This window comes from Lampris incognitus, chromosome 6, assembly GCF_029633865.1.
Source record: "Lampris incognitus isolate fLamInc1 chromosome 6, fLamInc1.hap2, whole genome shotgun sequence".
Taxonomy (NCBI): Eukaryota; Metazoa; Chordata; class Actinopteri; order Lampriformes; family Lampridae; genus Lampris; species Lampris incognitus.
This window is the reverse complement of record NC_079216.1, coordinates 61,365,093-61,382,446: the sequence shown is the minus strand read 5'-3', so window position 1 is coordinate 61,382,446 and position 17,354 is coordinate 61,365,093. Positions and strand designations below refer to the sequence as shown.

At 46.4% G+C, this 17,354-nt stretch overlaps 1 protein-coding gene across 1 annotated transcript in view; it reads left to right on the top strand.

Moving 5' to 3' along the window:
• The window catches only part of roraa (RAR-related orphan receptor A, paralog a), a 209,360-nt gene extending 192,211 nt beyond the window's left edge, over nt 1–17,149 (top strand). Inside the window, exons 3-11 of the mRNA XM_056281467.1 lie at nt 6,202–6,287; nt 7,891–8,032; nt 11,085–11,480; nt 12,116–12,237; nt 12,350–12,482; nt 13,595–13,702; nt 14,931–15,041; nt 15,221–15,333; nt 16,865–17,149. Of these exons, the coding sequence (XP_056137442.1) occupies nt 6,202–6,287; nt 7,891–8,032; nt 11,085–11,480; nt 12,116–12,237; nt 12,350–12,482; nt 13,595–13,702; nt 14,931–15,041; nt 15,221–15,333; nt 16,865–17,029 (1,376 nt within the window). The 3' untranslated portion in view covers nt 17,030–17,149. The remainder of the gene's footprint in view (nt 1–6,201; nt 6,288–7,890; nt 8,033–11,084; nt 11,481–12,115; nt 12,238–12,349; nt 12,483–13,594; nt 13,703–14,930; nt 15,042–15,220; nt 15,334–16,864) is intronic.
• Nucleotides 17,150–17,354: the final 205 nt, after the last annotated feature.

Here is a 17,354-nt window from a genome sequence, read left to right as displayed (position 1 = left end):
TCCCTCCTGGCATGCACACGTACACACACACGAGAGAGAGAGAATGGGGGTGTGCCCATTGGTACTAGAGTCCCCAGCACCAAGGCAAAACTTCACCTGTCACTGCAATCACAAACAGGAAGGAATGGGTGGGGGCCGGGGGAAAGATAGAGAGAGGGAGGTGGCATTATGGCTTGATGGGGGAGGGGTAGATTCGAGCTCAGGTGGTGCAGACAAGGGAGGGGAGAGGTGCGCCGCACACATGCTCCCCTTCACAGCGCTCGTCTGCTCAGTAAACCCGGGCTTTTGTTGTTTCCTCTAGAGTGCAGGCGTGCAGACTCCCAGTCAGGAAGCTCGTCAATCTTTGCCACAACAACACATAAATTAGTGCCCAAATTACTGTTCCACCGGTGGAGAAAAAGACACTGAGAGAGATGTCTTGTGCTGCGGTTTGGGAATACTCCCCCCCCCCCCTCTCTCTCCTGCTCCCCCACATAGACAATGTCAGAATGCATTTCAACAAGGCAGTCAAGTAAATACGGGGGAGAGGCACGAAGAGAGAAATGGCGCTGTGTTGTACAGGCATCTGGAGTTGGGCAGTGTTGAAATATTAATAGACCTCGCACGCAAACAAACACAGAGGTGCACGCATGCGTTCATTCAAAGAAGCAGCCCAGGGCTACGGACCTGAGCTTCAGCAGAGTCGCTGTACTGCTATGAAGGAGTAATTGGGAAAAGGCTTAAAAAGTGGCCGTCCTCTCAAACGGCAAAATCTCTCCAAATGCTGCAGGTCTCTTGTGATGAAGGATCACAGCTTAGACTGGTAAATGATAGGGGGGGTGGGGGGGAATTAGCAAGAAGCATAGAGACATCAAAATGTGTCAATTATGGTTTTCCTTCCTCTAATCCCACCGGTCCAATATTTTTTGATGACTTTAGCATGTTGCTTTGGCGAACAGGAGTTGCTCAGAGTGGCGGTAGGGAGTTGTGCATGGCAGGTACCTCTCACAGCACAGGGGGGTTTTCTGCACTACGACAAATGTAATTTAGGATTGCTCCGTGGCAACATGCTGACAGCCTCCGATCCCTAAACAAATAACATATTCAGCCCGTGTTGGTGTGTCACAACTGTCCTTTGCCGCTGACATTCAAATAACCCTTCTTCTTCTGTGTAAATGAGAATTAAAAAAGTATCGTGTTCTGCAACTCCACATGGCAGCAGTGTCCTGGCAGATGAAAGAGGCAGAATTCTGACTCCAGCTCTTGTTGTGCTGCCGCCTTCTCTACGGCTAGATCTGACTGCCATCGGTGTCTGTTTAGAGAAGACTGTTTCTCAAACAGCGGCTCATCTCAGCCACCGAAAGGGAATATTTCTGTAGCGGTATAAATTGTTGAAAATGGCAAGAGGAAAAAGCCTTGCCCATCATGCATTTGCCTAGGAGTTCAGTGACCCCCCCCCCCCGGCCCGGTATTTGCGGGATGACCGTGTGTACAAATCTCATATTAAAGAAAATCTGCTTTTGTGTCGCAGTCCTTCGAGGAAGCATTTTAATCCTTTTTAGCCTTTGTGTTGTAAAATGTTTGGGAAATATGTTAATTAAACTATTAGTTTGTTGGCTGGTAAAAAACATTGTTAATCTGCCCCTGATGCATTGCGCTGTTCGATTGCTTACATAATCTCTTAACATGAGCCCGGTGGCTTGCGTCACTTGGTCATTGACAGCTGTCAACACAACACAACAACCCACCGCCAGACCGCCACAACCCCTTACATACAAACTGAAGGAAATCACAGACATCATCTTGATTTGTTGAAAAAGCTCTGTAAAGCACAGTCGTCCTCGTACCCCAACAACACAGTCTCTCCCTCACTGCACTCTTTTTATATTACAGCCCTCTATTGCGTTGAAATAATCAAAGAATTCAGTGTGACACATTATATAATGTCCTATAACATCATCATTACATGACATTATGCATTGTGACTGTATATGTACATGGCCTGTGTAGGCATACGACTAATTTTCAGCCTTCATTTTTTTTATGCACAACTATCATGAATGATCCGTTCTTGAGAAAATGATCTCATGGTCGAACCCAGTGATGGTTTAATCTCTGCATTATGACGATGGCCTTGGCATGGGTGTGTAATGTAAGGGATAATCTTAATCCTTCGACCGTTATGTCAGTAGTCCCGATGGTTCAGCGAGAACAACCGGCAGATTTTCACTGGTGATTTTCCATGTTTGCATCAGCCTCTAGTTTAATTTTTCACAATGTTTCCTTATAAGTCTCCTGTTTCTGCATGCATTGTATGCATGCAAAAACAGGATATGAACAGTTTCATTCTATTCTGAAATAATGTGTCAGTAAAAAAATGTTTTTGTTTTTTGTTTTTTCTGTTGTTGTTGTTTTTTTCCGGGTGGTTGTTTTATGTCTGGCAAGGATAAGGAGCACCACAGCAGCCACAATGAGCCCATCACACAAAGAATACCCGCTTGCATTGCATCAAGAATTTATGGCACATAGTCACTACCAAAAATATCTGCTGTCTTAAATATTTCACATATTTTCAATATATTTCCGTCAGCATCACATTTATTTTTCACCAAAGGAAGAATTAGTGCTTTTGCAAGGCATGGAGGGAACTTATGGGCTGACAGTAGCCGTCTATGTGTCGCTTATAATGCAGTAAGCTATGACAGGGCCCCGGTGAGCCCTTAGTGTGTATATGGCAAAATGTTGCGGATGCTCACATTTAAACTCCCCCCCCCCCCCCCAGTCTTTTAATAGTACGGTGCAGTTTTAGCAAAGGCTTGATCTCAGGGCTGAGCAGAACATCGTGAAGGGCACGGGGGGTATATGTTGAGGTCCTGCTCCCTCCATTGTACATGTACTCTGAGTGACACGTCATCCCCTCAAAGGGCTTGCTGGAGCGGTGAATCAGTGTCCTTGAACTGCTCGGCAACAAACAGACGCAGAACAGGCTGTGGCTATCCACACAGCAGGGCTGACTTCAGCGTTAGGCTACACTCTGTCCTTTTCACCAGCGTCACTATTGTCTGAGAAACCTATAATGGGCTCCAGTGCTATACCCAGGGCATCGGTGCTGAGCTGCTGTCCAGCTCTCGTGGTGACGTGCGCGGGGTGATTGTGTTGCGGTGTGATTCACGTGTTATCTTAGCGTCTCAGCAGGTCTCTTTGAAGTGGCCTGTGCACAGAGTCCATCTCACAGTGCTGTGAGAAGCGGCAGGCTGCTGAGATGGGTTTTAGCATGGCTGCCCGTCTAACTGTGTCTGGCTTTGATGTCATAAACAGAGCAGGCAGGGCTGGCTGGCAGGCAGGCAGGCAGGCAGGGAGGCGCAGTGAATGGGATCAGTGGCAGTGTGCTGGTCAAGCTGAACCAAGCCAGCAGCTGCCTGTTTCACACCAAGAGGCAGTTAACACCACAGCTCATGTCAATAGATATTGACTCCCAGATCGGGAGTGCTTATAGGCACAGGCCTTTTTGTTTGTCCAACTCCCCCGGTGTGAATTCACTTTAAATCATTCTTAGTGTCTGAAGTGCAGCTTAGAGCCGCAGGACCAGTCACTCAACGGGACAGCTTGCATTGTCATAGCAGTTATACAAATATTGACTTAGACTGATGGCATAAGTAACAGCGTGTGTATTTGATATTCGTTCTGTCATAACATAGTATTTAATCTCCCTGACCCCTCTCCACCTCTCTTTAGAAAGCAGCTTATTCCACTGTGGAAATAGCTATAGATTCAGACTAAGGTCTTTTTTTTTCACATATCAAACTACAAAGCCTGCCTCAGCCGGTCTGGAGACAAACCCTTTTTACTGTTGAGTGCACTGAGCATCCAGAGGCTTGTGTAGCGGTGGAGAGAGAGGGTGTTAGCTGGTGAGGCTGTATGCACTTAGGGCCTTCCTGCTGCAGATAGGGCTTTGTGGGGCATGCTTGTGTGTGTGTATGCCCTGCCTGGCCTGGCTCCCCCGCGTCTCCACTCCTACTGCTTTCACCTGATGTGGCACAGCCTCTGTCAGGCCTGAGCGAGCGCCCAGCCGGCCCTGTTTCTTCAGGAGCGATGAAGGCATCTCACAGCTATGCTGTGGGGGTGGGGTAAACCAGCAGCAGCCTAATCCTGGAGCTATCGGAGGCTGAAGCTAAGAGCCAAACGCCTGTGGGCTGAAGAGGGTGGGTGGATGCTTGGATCAGTTGAGATGATAAACATGGCCATAGCCCTTCACTGCCACCCAGTGGCTAGAGTCTGTCACTGCTGCCAGTACTTCATAACCACAGCGAGTTATAATTACAGCACGCTTCAGTTGTTGTGAGTGCATGTCAGAACAAATTATGTAAGTAATGAGCCTGAAAATGCTAAAGGAATCGAAACACACTGCACTGCTAATACTCATGCAAAGACAACATAAAAACAAACAATAGGGTGCATCGTCCATGATGGCGGTGCTCTGACTGAAACAAAATAGTCAAAATAACAAGCAACTGTGCACAGTAAGGAAACAATTAATAATAGATTAACCCTCGCAGTTAGCTTGTCAAAGCCTCCTGCCTGCATTCCACTCTAAACTGAGCAGAGGAGATGCACTGCCCCCCATTGTATGTGAGAATCCATGATCACAGAAGGTGTCGTTTGAAGTGGAATTGATTGTACATGTTCCACCTCTCCCCATTGTTCATTTTCCTGAAACATAGGCTAATTCCATATAAACATGGCTGGTGTGGTTGACTCCAGCAGCACTAGGAGAGCAGACAGATCCCTGAATGAATGGAGTGTGGCTCCAGGGTTAGTGGATTAGAGCCTCGGTGTTAAGGTCCTCCCTTGGGTGTGCCTCGGGGACAGAGACATTATCCACATGACACAAACACAGACTCCGAAGCGGCTGATTAAAATGGGCAGGGCTGCCTGGACTGAACCCCAGCAAAGGCACTTTTGATGTGATCAAATTGGTTTAAAGCGGTTGGTTGTTAAGGTGCGCCAGGGATCTAGAGAAGCACTAGACTTGGATGAGACATCAAGCCCTAGAGTGGATAGATAGGCCTGGCTAGAGGGGGAAGGCTGATGTAACACTATGACATAGACAATTTTGTACTTTTTTGGGATTTTCTTTTTTCAATTATCAGTTTTATTGTGCCTCATCAAGGGAAAAAAACATGAATTTTTCTCCCTAATTGGAAAAGATGTGTATTCCAATAGCAGTCTTTGCTCAAATTGGCTGGTTTTGCAGCTGGTTCAAAGGAACAATTATATAGAGGGGGGGAACATCCCGAGGTGATCATTCCTCGATTCAGATCAGATAGTGTAGATCGCCTAGGACTGCACTGCACTGCTGAGATGTTGGAGATGTGGAGGAGGGCTCTGAGATAGAGATCTCCTGGGGTAGAAAGAGAGAGCAAAAGAGAGGGAAGGTGGAGAGAGATGTTGCATCAGTGGCTGCAGTGAAGCAATGGGACAGGCTGGGATTTGTGTGTCTCTGATGTCTGTGTGTTCTGGTCTGTTCTACTGTGTTGCCCTGTGGTCTGCTCCTGAAGAGGAGGCCAACGATGGATGAGGGCTGTCCCGTCTGTGCTCTTGTCCTCCGTGGCTACTGAATCAGAGGCCTGTCAGTACTACAGCAGTACAGTCCTCACAGGATATTGTCTCTCTGGCATACATGCTTAACACAAACAAACAAACACACATACACATACACATACACAACCACTGCCATCACTCTAGCCAGCACAGTGGGAATGTTATGATTCTTTGTGGCTGCAGTGGGTTTGCTAGTGAGGTTTGCAAGGTTCTGAAGTTTAAAAGACTACATTAAGTCAAGTTTTCCAAGCGGGAATAAGTCCACTCATGTGCTTGAACAAGGCTTTGTCATTCTACGAGGCTAGATTTACCGCAAGAGTGCCATATTAGAGGTTGTGGCTAGCCGGGGCTTTTCCTTATGTAAGTTGTGCTTAGGATGCAAATTGACACCATGTTTATATTGGCTGCTTGTGAAGACTTAAAATGGCCTCCTTCTGACACACAACTCTGTAAATGTTCAGTTAAGGCTCTGTGGAAGTAAGGATTCAAAGCAAGCAGATGAGATGTTTTTAGAAGCACAGTGCTCTTTCATGTACCAATGTGGGCCCATAGTGAAAGTGTACAGTGATTTGTGACAGCAAAATGTTGACTTTTTTCCCCACATCCTTTTCCTCTTCGCAGCTCAAATCGAAATAATCCCCTGCAAGATCTGTGGCGACAAATCATCGGGCATCCATTATGGCGTGATAACATGTGAAGGCTGTAAGGTAAGCGTGCCGAAAAAAGAACATGTGGGTGAAAAAGAGAGGTGATGGTTACATCTGTGTCTTTTTGTACACATAGAGTGTATGTGTGTGAGTGTACATGGGAGTGGGCAAGAGGAGGTGGAGACAGAAATTTTAAGGAAGTGGGGAGGGAAAGCCTTTAAAAATGTCACTGGACTTTTTTTGTCTTTTTTTTTTTTGGAGGATTTGGAGAGGTACTGAGAAAGTGTAAACACGCTGAACATGATCATTAAAGTGGTCAAGCACCACAGAGAACATCATAGAAAACCACAATTAGCAGGACAAAGTTGTTCCTCTTCCTCGCTCTGCCTCATCCTCCCGGAGACGTGTCTTTTCACTGATTTTTGCTTTTGCAGCAGGGCTGCTCGTCTTGAAATAAAACCATCAAAAGGGTAGTGCTTTGAATTATGGCGGATTGTTGGCTGTTTGCTACAGTGTGTCGCCCCCATTGAAGCTGCCTTTTGTGCCGTTTCAAATGCACCAGCCATTCACAGTGAGGGGAATTTGTGCTTAGGGTGTATTCTTGTCCCTGTGCTTGTCAGTAGGCGCATCATTAGCATTCCTCAGCCAGCCTGCACCTCTGCTGTTTGACTTCTGTGTGTGTGTGTGTGTGTGTGTGTGTGTGTGTGTGTGTGTGTGTGTGTGTGTGTGTGTGTGTGTGTGTCTGTGTGTGAGAGAGAGAGAGAGAGAGAGAGAGAGAGAGAGAGAGAGAGAGAGAGAGAGAGAGAGAGAGATACAGGGAGGGAGAGACCATTTTCAGCTGTTCTTCACAGTGTTTTCCTCACACAGGAGTTGATGGGGGGGAAAAACAAAATACTGAAGAATAAACTGCTGAAATGTATCGTTAATGATCACTAATTAGTCCAGGCAGAGAGGCCTCTAATGATATGTGCGAGTAGAAGAGTTTGGACCATAAATCATAGCATTATTAAAGAGTGCTACTTGTCACCGGCAGTTATAGCCCGCTTCCATAATGGCCTCCATTATAAAGCAACTTGGCAGCTGTCAGCTGTTTTCTTGTAATTAAACAGCCAATGAGCAGCTAATTAAGACATATGTGTATGGAGCAGTTGAGTGGGGCATGTTAATGATGTGCTGGAATCAATTCATTAAGTCAAAGGATGAGGAATTCAATCGGTGTGTGTGCACCATCCTTTAGTGCTGCACATGCAAGCACTGAGCTAATCAACGCTAATAATCCCACTGAAGAAAAATACCATCCACGGTTATCATACCTACCCAAACACACCACCCTTGTGCTGTACACATTGCTTAAACGTAGCAACTCCTTAATTATCTGCACTGTTGACATATAGTGCGCCATGGATGCCCAACAACGCAATGTAATAGCCAGGAAAATGACAATACAAGAGTACTGTTACATCAGTTGTTTGATGACAGGAAGGAATTTGCTGCAGGACATTATTAAATAACTCTGCGGTTAACAAATCTGGCCAGTAGTGAAACACACCACAGCTAGGATACGCCAAGCTGTTGTATTCTACAAACACTCACACAAACACACGCACGCACACAGCATTTGATTTACTAACCTAAAGGATGTCCTTCCCTCTCCCCTGCACAGGGCTTCTTCAGGAGGAGTCAGCAAAGCAATGCGGCCTACTCCTGCCCCCGTCAGAAGAACTGCCTGATCGACCGTACCAGCCGCAACCGCTGCCAGCACTGCCGGCTACAGAAGTGTCTGGCAGTGGGTATGTCACGAGATGGTAAGCATTTTAAAAAGAAGGGGTGTTGTCCTGCAAGGTGGCATAGTGACTGGGGAGACGGCACGGTGGCTCGCTGGTTATCGCTGTTGCCTCACAGCAAGAAGGTCCTGGGTTCAAACCCCGGGCCGTCCCAGGTCCTTTCTGTGTGGAGTTTGCATGTTCTCCCCGTGTCTGCGTGGGTTTCCTCCGGGTGCTCCGGTTTCCTCCCACCATCAAAAAGACATGCATGTTAGGGTTAATACTCCTGTTTGTGCCCCTGACCAAGGCAGTGGAAAGAAGATCTGGAGTTGGTCCCCAGGCACTGCAGCTGCCCACTGCGCCCATAGAATAGGATGGGTTAAATGCAAATAACAAATCCATTGTAACAATACAGCTTGTTTTAAGAATACAATGACAAAATGAAGTGGCTTAAAAAAACTGGAGGACCTGGGTTCGGTTTCAGTTTCGTCAAGCATCTGCCCCTACCGAAGGTCCTTTGAGCACGATGCTCAATCTGTACCAGCTCCAGAGCTGCTTACCCTGCTATCCGACATCCTTGCTGAGGGGAACAAGTCAAGTCAAGTCAGTTTTATTTGTATAGCCCAATATCACAAATTACGAATTTGCCTCAGGGGGCTTTCCAGCAACACAACATTCTGTCCTTAGACCCTCGCATCGGATAAGGAACAACTCCCTAAAAAAAAAAAACCCCTTTAACAAGGAGAAAAACTAGGAAGAAACCTCAGGGAGAAAAACAGAGGGAGGATCTCTCTCAAGTGGAAAAGGAATTGTTGTATGAGGATCAGTATAACACAACATATTTCCCACTTACAGTAAAAAAACAACAGCATGCCTTCTGTAACGTCCTGCCCACAAGTGCCTGAGGCGTACTAGTTTGTAAAGGCCATTAAAAGTGCCGACACATTCATGACATAGTCATGTTTCCATGGCCCCACTGAACTTTTTTGGGGGGCTAGAAGGTCCATGACTTTATGTTGAACAGGTGTGTCGACATCTTAATGAATAGACACTTAAAAAAAAAAACAGACAACCAAATGGACATGCTGGAGCACAGTGCATCTCTGCATTAATGGGATGTGATGTATATTTTAAATACAGTTTGCAAGGTATATGTGTTTTTACTCTTTAATGTAGATGATAGAGATATCATGAAGGCTATCATATTGTACATGTGTTATTACTCTATATTGTAGATGATAGAGATATCATGAAGGCTGTCATACTGTACATGTTATTACTCTTTAATGTAGATGATAGAGATATCATGAAGGCTATCATACTGTACATGTTATTACTTTATATTGTCAATGATAGAGATATCCTGGAGGCTATCATACTGTACATGTTATTACTCTATTGTCGATGATAGAGATATCCTGGAGGCTATCATACTGTACATGTGTTATTACTCTATATTGTAGATGATAGAGATATCCAGTGACAGGAAAACTTTTACATAGGTACGTGCTAAGAGATTACTCCGTGTCATACCATTTTGCTCTACAGCAGTGTTTCCCAACCCAATCCTCAAGGAACCCCTATCCTGCAGATTTTCTTTGCAACCCTGAATAGGTACCTGTTTGTAGTTATTCAACCAATCAGCAATGAATTATCTCAGATGTTGCACACCTTGCATAATTAAGTGCTGTGAGATGATTGGTTGAGTAAGTACAAGCACAAGCAGGGCTACCTATGCAGGGTTACAATGAAAATCTGCAGGATAGGGGTTCCTTGAGGACTGGATTGGGAAACACTGCTCTACAGTATACACATTGTCCAAGTAGCATGTGAGTGTGTCGTCCAAGGACCTAATTGTCTGTTGTAAGTTTAAGTTTGGAATAAGCGGTGAGGAATGGTTATGGTGATTGTCTCTACTGGAGAGCTCCGTACAGGAATGAGGATCAGAGTAGGACTCCGACACAAGGCTTGGCTTGATTACAGGAATCAAGCCAGGTTATCATTTCAGCTGTGTGTCTCTCTCTCTGTCGCTCGCTCTCTCTCTCTCCCTCTTCCAGCACAACACACAGACAAGTCACAAAGGGGAATGCCCACAGATGTGCGGCCATTGGCACGTACTTGATTACATTTCTACGCTTATATTCCATTGCACACATACATGCACATTTTTGCAGGCTCATCAGCACATTAGCACTTATCAGTGCCTTTCCATATCCACACACAGACATCTGAACACAACATGCTTTCACATATGGGCACTTGCAGACATGCACACACAATCAGGACAGGGCAAGGTGACTCCCGCTTTCATTCGACACACCGGAGCCCATCTGCCTGCACTCTCCTGATCTGCTCCACTCACTTTCAACTCTGTGCCCCCCACGCACACACACACACACATGCGGACACACACGTCAACACACACACACACACGGTGACAAATTGATATGCTGCCAGGCTCACAGAATTCTGGCCAAGGGGGCTCACTCGAACCAATGCTGTTTAGTCTGCGAACCACGGTGGAGGCGGTAGTTTCAGTCTGTCTCATGTTGGAGTGCTAGTAAGATGTGAGTGACTGAAGTTCAGGCCGTTACTCCCTGTAGATGTCTTGTTGGTCAAATCTTTATTTTTCAACATTTGATAATGAGCTCTGCCGCAGTACCTCTTTAAATGGACATGTTTGCTTTGCTCATGTCAGTCAGGTAGAGCTTTTCCTATTGATGACAGGTTTTATGAGGAATTGCCTGATTAATTGATAGAAACTCGGACCAAAAAAAAAACTACGCCCCATTTCATTGCTATTTGTATGTAGTTATTTTGGTGTGCTGCATTGAGTATCTTGTACAAACCGACTTAAGAAAGCTTAAGACTGACAAATGCAGTCGTCATCTATGGCTCCCATATTGTTTGTGCTACAAATTACAAAACATATTTCATTGTTCCTCTTGACAAGATCCCTCTTGGTACTACTGAGAAATATTTACAGAAAAGCAGATGACAGAGGGCAGCTGATGAAGTGTCTCTCAGGTCAACAGAAAAGTATATCCGACAGACATATTTAGAGATGTACCTAATCCTTTCTTCTACTCAACAGCGGTGAAGTTTGGTCGCATGTCTAAAAAGCAGCGAGACAGCCTTTATGCCGAGGTCCAGAAACATCGTCTGCAGCAACAGCAGCGTGATCACCAACAGCAGCCTGGTGAGGCTGAGCCACTCACGCCCACCTACGGCCTCTCAGCCAATGGCCTCACAGAGCTCCACGACGACCTCAGCGGCTACATGGACGGCCACACCCCCGATGGCAGCAAGCCGGACTCGGCCATCAGTAGCTTCTACCTTGACATCCAGCCGTCCCCTGACCAGTCAGGCCTGGACATCAATGGCATCAAGCCTGAGCCCATCTGCGACTTTGCCCCCGGCTCTGGCTTTTTCCCTTACTGCTCCTTCACCAACGGAGAAACCTCCCCCACCGTGTCCATGGCTGAATTAGGTGAGGAGTGGGGAGGGGGAGGGGGGCGAGTAAAATGGAGGACGGGAGGGGGGCAACTCAACCGTGGGGCAAACTACACAAAGGTTGCTTAAAATAGCAGGAGGTTGGAGACTCATCTCCGACACTCATTAAAAGAGCCTCTTTTTTGTAATTAGTTTCCATTAATTAGGGCCAATCAGGATCCAGCAGGGCAGGCGTCTGGGGAAATCATTTTTTTAGGCTCCCTATGTGCCTAGAAACTCCTTTTAACAGATGTGTTTTCAAAACCATTTAAATTCTTAAACCCAATATTTCTCTCAGAGAAAATATGACCTTTGTTTCAGTGAGTAATGTGGTGCCCCTCCTCCTTTCCTTGCATTTGTGTCATAACTAGATTGGCTGTGCCTCAACCTTAAGCTATGAGCTTCCTGGAGGCAGTAAAAAGGAAAATGTCAGCAAGCCTTTTCCCAGTCAAAGGAGAAAAAAAAATATTAAAAAAAAAATCCCACGCACATCCGCCTTCCCTCCTACATGAAAGCTCAGTAAATAAATCTTCTCCTATAGAGTTTTCATCTGTGGGATCTCTCACTTCGACACGTAATTGCAAGCGGCATTCTGATTTTGACGGTGGCCGTCTGACTGTGGTTTCATTTCAGAGCACCTGGCCCAGAACATCTCCAAGTCCCACATGGAAACGTGTCAGTACCTTCGGGAGGAGCTGCAGCAGATGACCTGGCAGGCCTTCCTGCAGGAGGAGATGGAGAGCTACCAGAACAAGGTACCCGACCACACCGAGGCCCCGTTACCCATGTTCACAACAGTTTCAAGTAATCAAATCGGTTATTTATTTTTTTTCATTACAGCTAGTTTTCTGTCCTATCCCTCCTTAGCCCCAGGAAGTCATGTGGCAGCTGTGTGCTATCAAAATAACAGAGGCCATTCAGTATGTGGTGGAGTTCGCCAAGCGCATCGACGGCTTCATGGAGCTGTGTCAGAACGATCAGATAGTGCTGCTGAAAGCAGGTATGACAGCCTGTCAGCACGGCCCACTGCCGTCAAACTCACCCAACACCACAATCCCCCACCCACCCGCCCACCACCCCCCTCGGCATTGTCACAAGGGCGTAGCTGACCTGACTACACAAAGCCTTCCTCACACGCACAGACAGTGTGTCACAGAGAGGAGACCCTATCTTGCCTATTCACTGTTTCTCTCTCTCTCTCTCTCGCTCTCTCTTTCTGTCCTCCCTCTGCTCATTACACACATAGCGGGGAGGGATGCAGAATATGATAAGCAGCGTGTTCCCTAGTCGTGATACTAGCCATCATGACGGCTGCCACTTCCCTCTCCTTAGCCGGCCCAAGATGATGCCTGCTGACTCTAACGGCTGCACAGCACACACTCGCACAGACACACACACAGACACGCGAGGCAGAATGCTCTGCGAGTGCCTCTGTATCTGTGGCTCCGCAACTACCGACACATTTGTTCACGGGCACGTGCATTCACATGTATCTGTGTGATAATACCTACAGTAACTGTGCAAAAACACATGCACACGTGCACACAGCAACAAACAAATACCTCTCAAGAGTCCTTCCACAGGTCTTATTTACATCACTTACCCCCCGCATGAATAATGAACACGAGACAGAGATCCCTTGTCAGACGTGACATTTTAAAACTCTGAAAGGCAATGATGGCCTTCATTACGTGTCCCTTATCCTCTTACCCGCTCCTACAGAATAGTGCAAATAGAAGAGAATATATTTTCTACCTCCTAGGCTAAATAAAGGTTGAATTAATAAGTACTGCTTCTATTGAATGATGCAGAATGTTTTACCCAACATGGCGACATGGGAGAATAACTATTGAGTGCTCCCCCCTGTTGAAATAACACTTGCTCAGGTATATTAATAGACTGACTTTATGTTTTGTTCATCAGTGATCCCCCCCCCTTTTCTAAGGGGATTCACTATATTATTCTCTTCTAATAAGGGAAAAACACAAATCACAGTCATCTGTTTCCTCTATCCTGACTGACATGTAACTTACTGTACGGCCCAAACTGTCAGAGAAAAAGAAATGGGAGGGAAGAATAACTTTAGCACGGTATTCCTGTTTGTCTCCACAGGGTCTTTGGAAGTTGTGTTTGTCAGAATGTGCCGTGCCTTTGACTCACAAAACAACACAGTCTATTTTGATGGAAAGTATGCCGGACCAGATGTGTTCAAGTCATTAGGTGAGTATTGCAAATGTCTGCCTCGGTGTGTGTGTGTGTGTGTGTGTGTGTGTGTGTGTGTGTGTGTGTGTGTGTGTGTGTGTGTGTGTGTGTGTGTGTGTGTGTGTGTGTGTGTGTGTGAGTGAGTGAGTGAGTGAGTGAGTGAGTGAGTGAGTGAGTGAGTGAGTGAGTGAGTGAGTGAGTGTGTGTGTGTGTGTGTGTGTGTGTGTGTGTGAGTGAGTGTGCACGTATTTGGGAGTTTTTTTTTAAAATATATTTTTACTGTTTTACTACTTTCTCTGGTGTGACTGTAAAGACGGGAGTGTGTCTCTGTATTCCTCACATTGCCGAGGGCCTGGAATGCCACTGTACACTCGTCCCCCCCTCACCTGGCTCCGCTGTCTCGGCAGGGGATATTTATGGCTGAAAAGAGTTGTTACCGAGGCTCTGCTGCATATGGCTCCCGTTACTGTGAATAAATAGAGCCAGACTGCGTGTCTTCCGGGAGAGCTCTATCAAAAGTATCATTGAAAACCTGCCATAGAAAATCTCGAGTGTAAGCAAATAGCATTTGCGTTTGAATGCCATGACATTACTCAGACTCTCCGCTAGCAATTCTCCTGCGTTTCCAAATGCCTTATGGAGAAAAAAATGAAAATATTATATTTTACATTTATAATATGACATATGAGTTGTGTGTCAGCAGTATGAACGCCTATTTCTGTGTGTTAGTTCAGTGTCTTCTGTTCCCATGGTGCACCTTTGTCTGTGTTGTGTTTGCGTTTTCTGTGAGTGCATGTTTGAATGAGCGTCTGTGGCTTCATGTGTGTGTCTGTGTGATTAAGGGACGTTGTCTTACCAGTGGCTCTCCTCGTGTCCAACGCGTTTTGCACAGAGCAGCCCACAGCAGGGGAAGCAGAGTGATGGGCTTCTATAGCCGCAGTGGCACCCGCCTGTCTCTCTGTATCCCCAATAATTGATTTAACTAATAGACTCAATAGTGACCTCATTTTGGCTTGCGTAACGCCACCCAACTGCCAAAAGAGACTCGTCTGGGAGGCAAAACTCTGTAAAAGCATCGCCTGCTCTGCCTAAGATGCTCCCATGTGCTGTCAGCGCGCCTTCCCTACCCCCCCCCCCCTTCCTCTCCTCTCCCCGTGTGCCTCTCTCCCAATAAAGATCAAGAGTGAATGTTGTTCTTTGGTCTTCCTCATCCCAACCCCTCTCTCTGTGTCCTTTGCTGTGGCAGGCTGTGACGATTTGATCAGCTCCGTCTTCGAGTTTGGGAAAAACTTGTGTTCTATGCACCTGTCTGAGGATGAGATCGCCCTGTTCTCTGCCTTTGTGTTGATGTCTGCTGGTAGGTGTCACTCATAGTACAGGAAAAAAAAAAAGATAGGCATGCATTTCCCACTGCAGTGGGTTCTCGTGCCCTCTCTTGTGTCAATTTTACTAAATGTGCACGTGCCCGGAGCTGTCTGAAAGAGGTGGCGTGCGTGGTTGTATAGTGATTTATAGTTGTGTTTTTTTTTCCTCCAGACCGCTCCTGGCTCCAGGAGAAGGTGAAGGTGGAGAAATTGCAGCAGAAGATCCAGCTGGCCCTACAGCACGTCCTTCAGAAGAACCACAGAGAGGATGGTATACTCACAAAGGTACACAGTTCAGTACAGTTCACTGCTAAAGGGCCGTACCAGTATTTTTGCACGTTTTTGCCCATTAACTCCAAATGGTGTCGACTTTACATGACCCCCCGCCATTTTCTAAAGCACAGCATTGTGTTTTTAGATTTTAGGATGCGTTTCTCCCACCTTTCTGGGAGCCATTGCTTTCCATTCATCTCAGTGCAGTATGAAAATGTATTTGCAGAGACTGTCGTTATTTTGTTTTTTGGTCAAAGTTATGCTATTGTTGCAGGAAACTGCTGCTGAAAGCATGGACTGTTGTGAGAAGTCGTGCGGGTGGTGCGTTGCGGTGCGTAGACATCTGAGCTTTATGAGTCGGCTGAAGTCAAATCTAAAAGATAATCAATTATCAAACATGGATGTCATGAAAGATATCGGTGTAAATTTGGAAGCTTCGTGCACAGGAAAATGGCTGTACGGCAGCCGACTCTCGAATTTCAGAAGTCCGAATGCACTGGAACGCAGTCTGCTCTAAATGGCATCGTCCTGCAACGATGGCTTAACTTTAACAGAAAAAAGAAAATGTCGGCGCAATTTGTGATCAGCTATCTCAAGCGAGCTTCAAGTCTCTGCAAGTTGAATTCTTTTAATGTTCTGGAATGGATGGAGCTGTCCTTCGCATGAGACGTTAAACTGAGGTCCTGACTCACTGTGGTCGTTAAAGATCCCATGGCACTTATTGCAAAGAGTATAGGGGGTTCCCCGGGGTCCTGGCAAAATTTCCAACCTGGCTCTCTCTCCATCTGGCCACCTAATCCCCCCCCGTGTAACGCGCTCAATGAGTCCTCCCTCTTCACCTCAAGCTGATGGGTGGTAAGCGTTCTGGTGCAAAATGGCTGCCGCCTATCACCCAGGTGGGCGCTACACATTGGTGGAGCTTGAGATGAGTTACCCCCTTCAATGTGAAGCGCTTTGGGTGTCTAGAAAAGCACTATATAAATGTAATCCATTATTATCATTATTATTATTATTAAAACTCTAAAACAGTGGTATGCCTTGGAAAATGGTGGGGAGTAATCTAAAATATGCCCTGTTTGTAGTAAATGGGGAAAAACATGCAAAAACACCATTATGTCCCGTTAATTCATCTTCTCCAAAAGCGACAGGCAGATGGGCGTACCATCCACTTTTAGTTACGACACCATGGTCTAACAAAACTTAAACGAATAGCCCATCAGCCGACGGGGAGACTAACAGATTAAACTAACACACCTGTTTCGGCGGCATCCTTCATAATGATGCAGAAAAGGCCTTGTTGTCGTGGCAGAGATGTAGCAGTTTATCAAGTGCCTTCCAGCGTCATAAGATGAAGTGTCAAGTCTCCTTGTGCCTGAGAGCTTGTTTCAGTGTTTACAAGTGTGTTTGCCCCTGTGTGTGAGAGAATTCACTGTAGGAAGGAATGTGTCTTTTATTTATTTCTTATTTATTTATTTACGCCGCCATCGTTCTGTGTCCTTGCCTCACTAGGAATCTAAACAGCCTGTCTCTTCTTTCTCCGCAGTTGATATGCAAAGTGTCGACACTGCGAGCGCTGTGCAGTAGGCATACAGAGAAGCTCACAGCTTTCAAAGCAATATACCCAGACATTGTGCGTGCCCACTTCCCCCCCTTATACAAGGAGCTGTTCGGATCGGACTTTGAGCAGTCCCTGGCCGTCGACGGGTAGCAGCGCTGCCCGGGTACCAGTGTGACCGCCGTCAAGGGGGGATGTGGAGGAGGAAACTGAGACACTTTAACGGTGCCCCTGCACAAACCAGAAACGGGACGGATGGCGCGCTGTCTTGACTTCTCCTTTTACCTTTGAGGGGTGGGCGGGGCTTAGGGATTCGGTTCCCGGGGGGAGATTTCGTTTGCCGAAATTTTTTGTTCTCTTTGTGTGGAGGAAGTGTGGGGACTCGACGCCCGGTGGGACTCGAGGACGGGGAAAAGAGACAAATGTTTTGACCGGTCAAGGGTTGAACTTGTCCTCCTCATGCACATTTCCAGCGCAG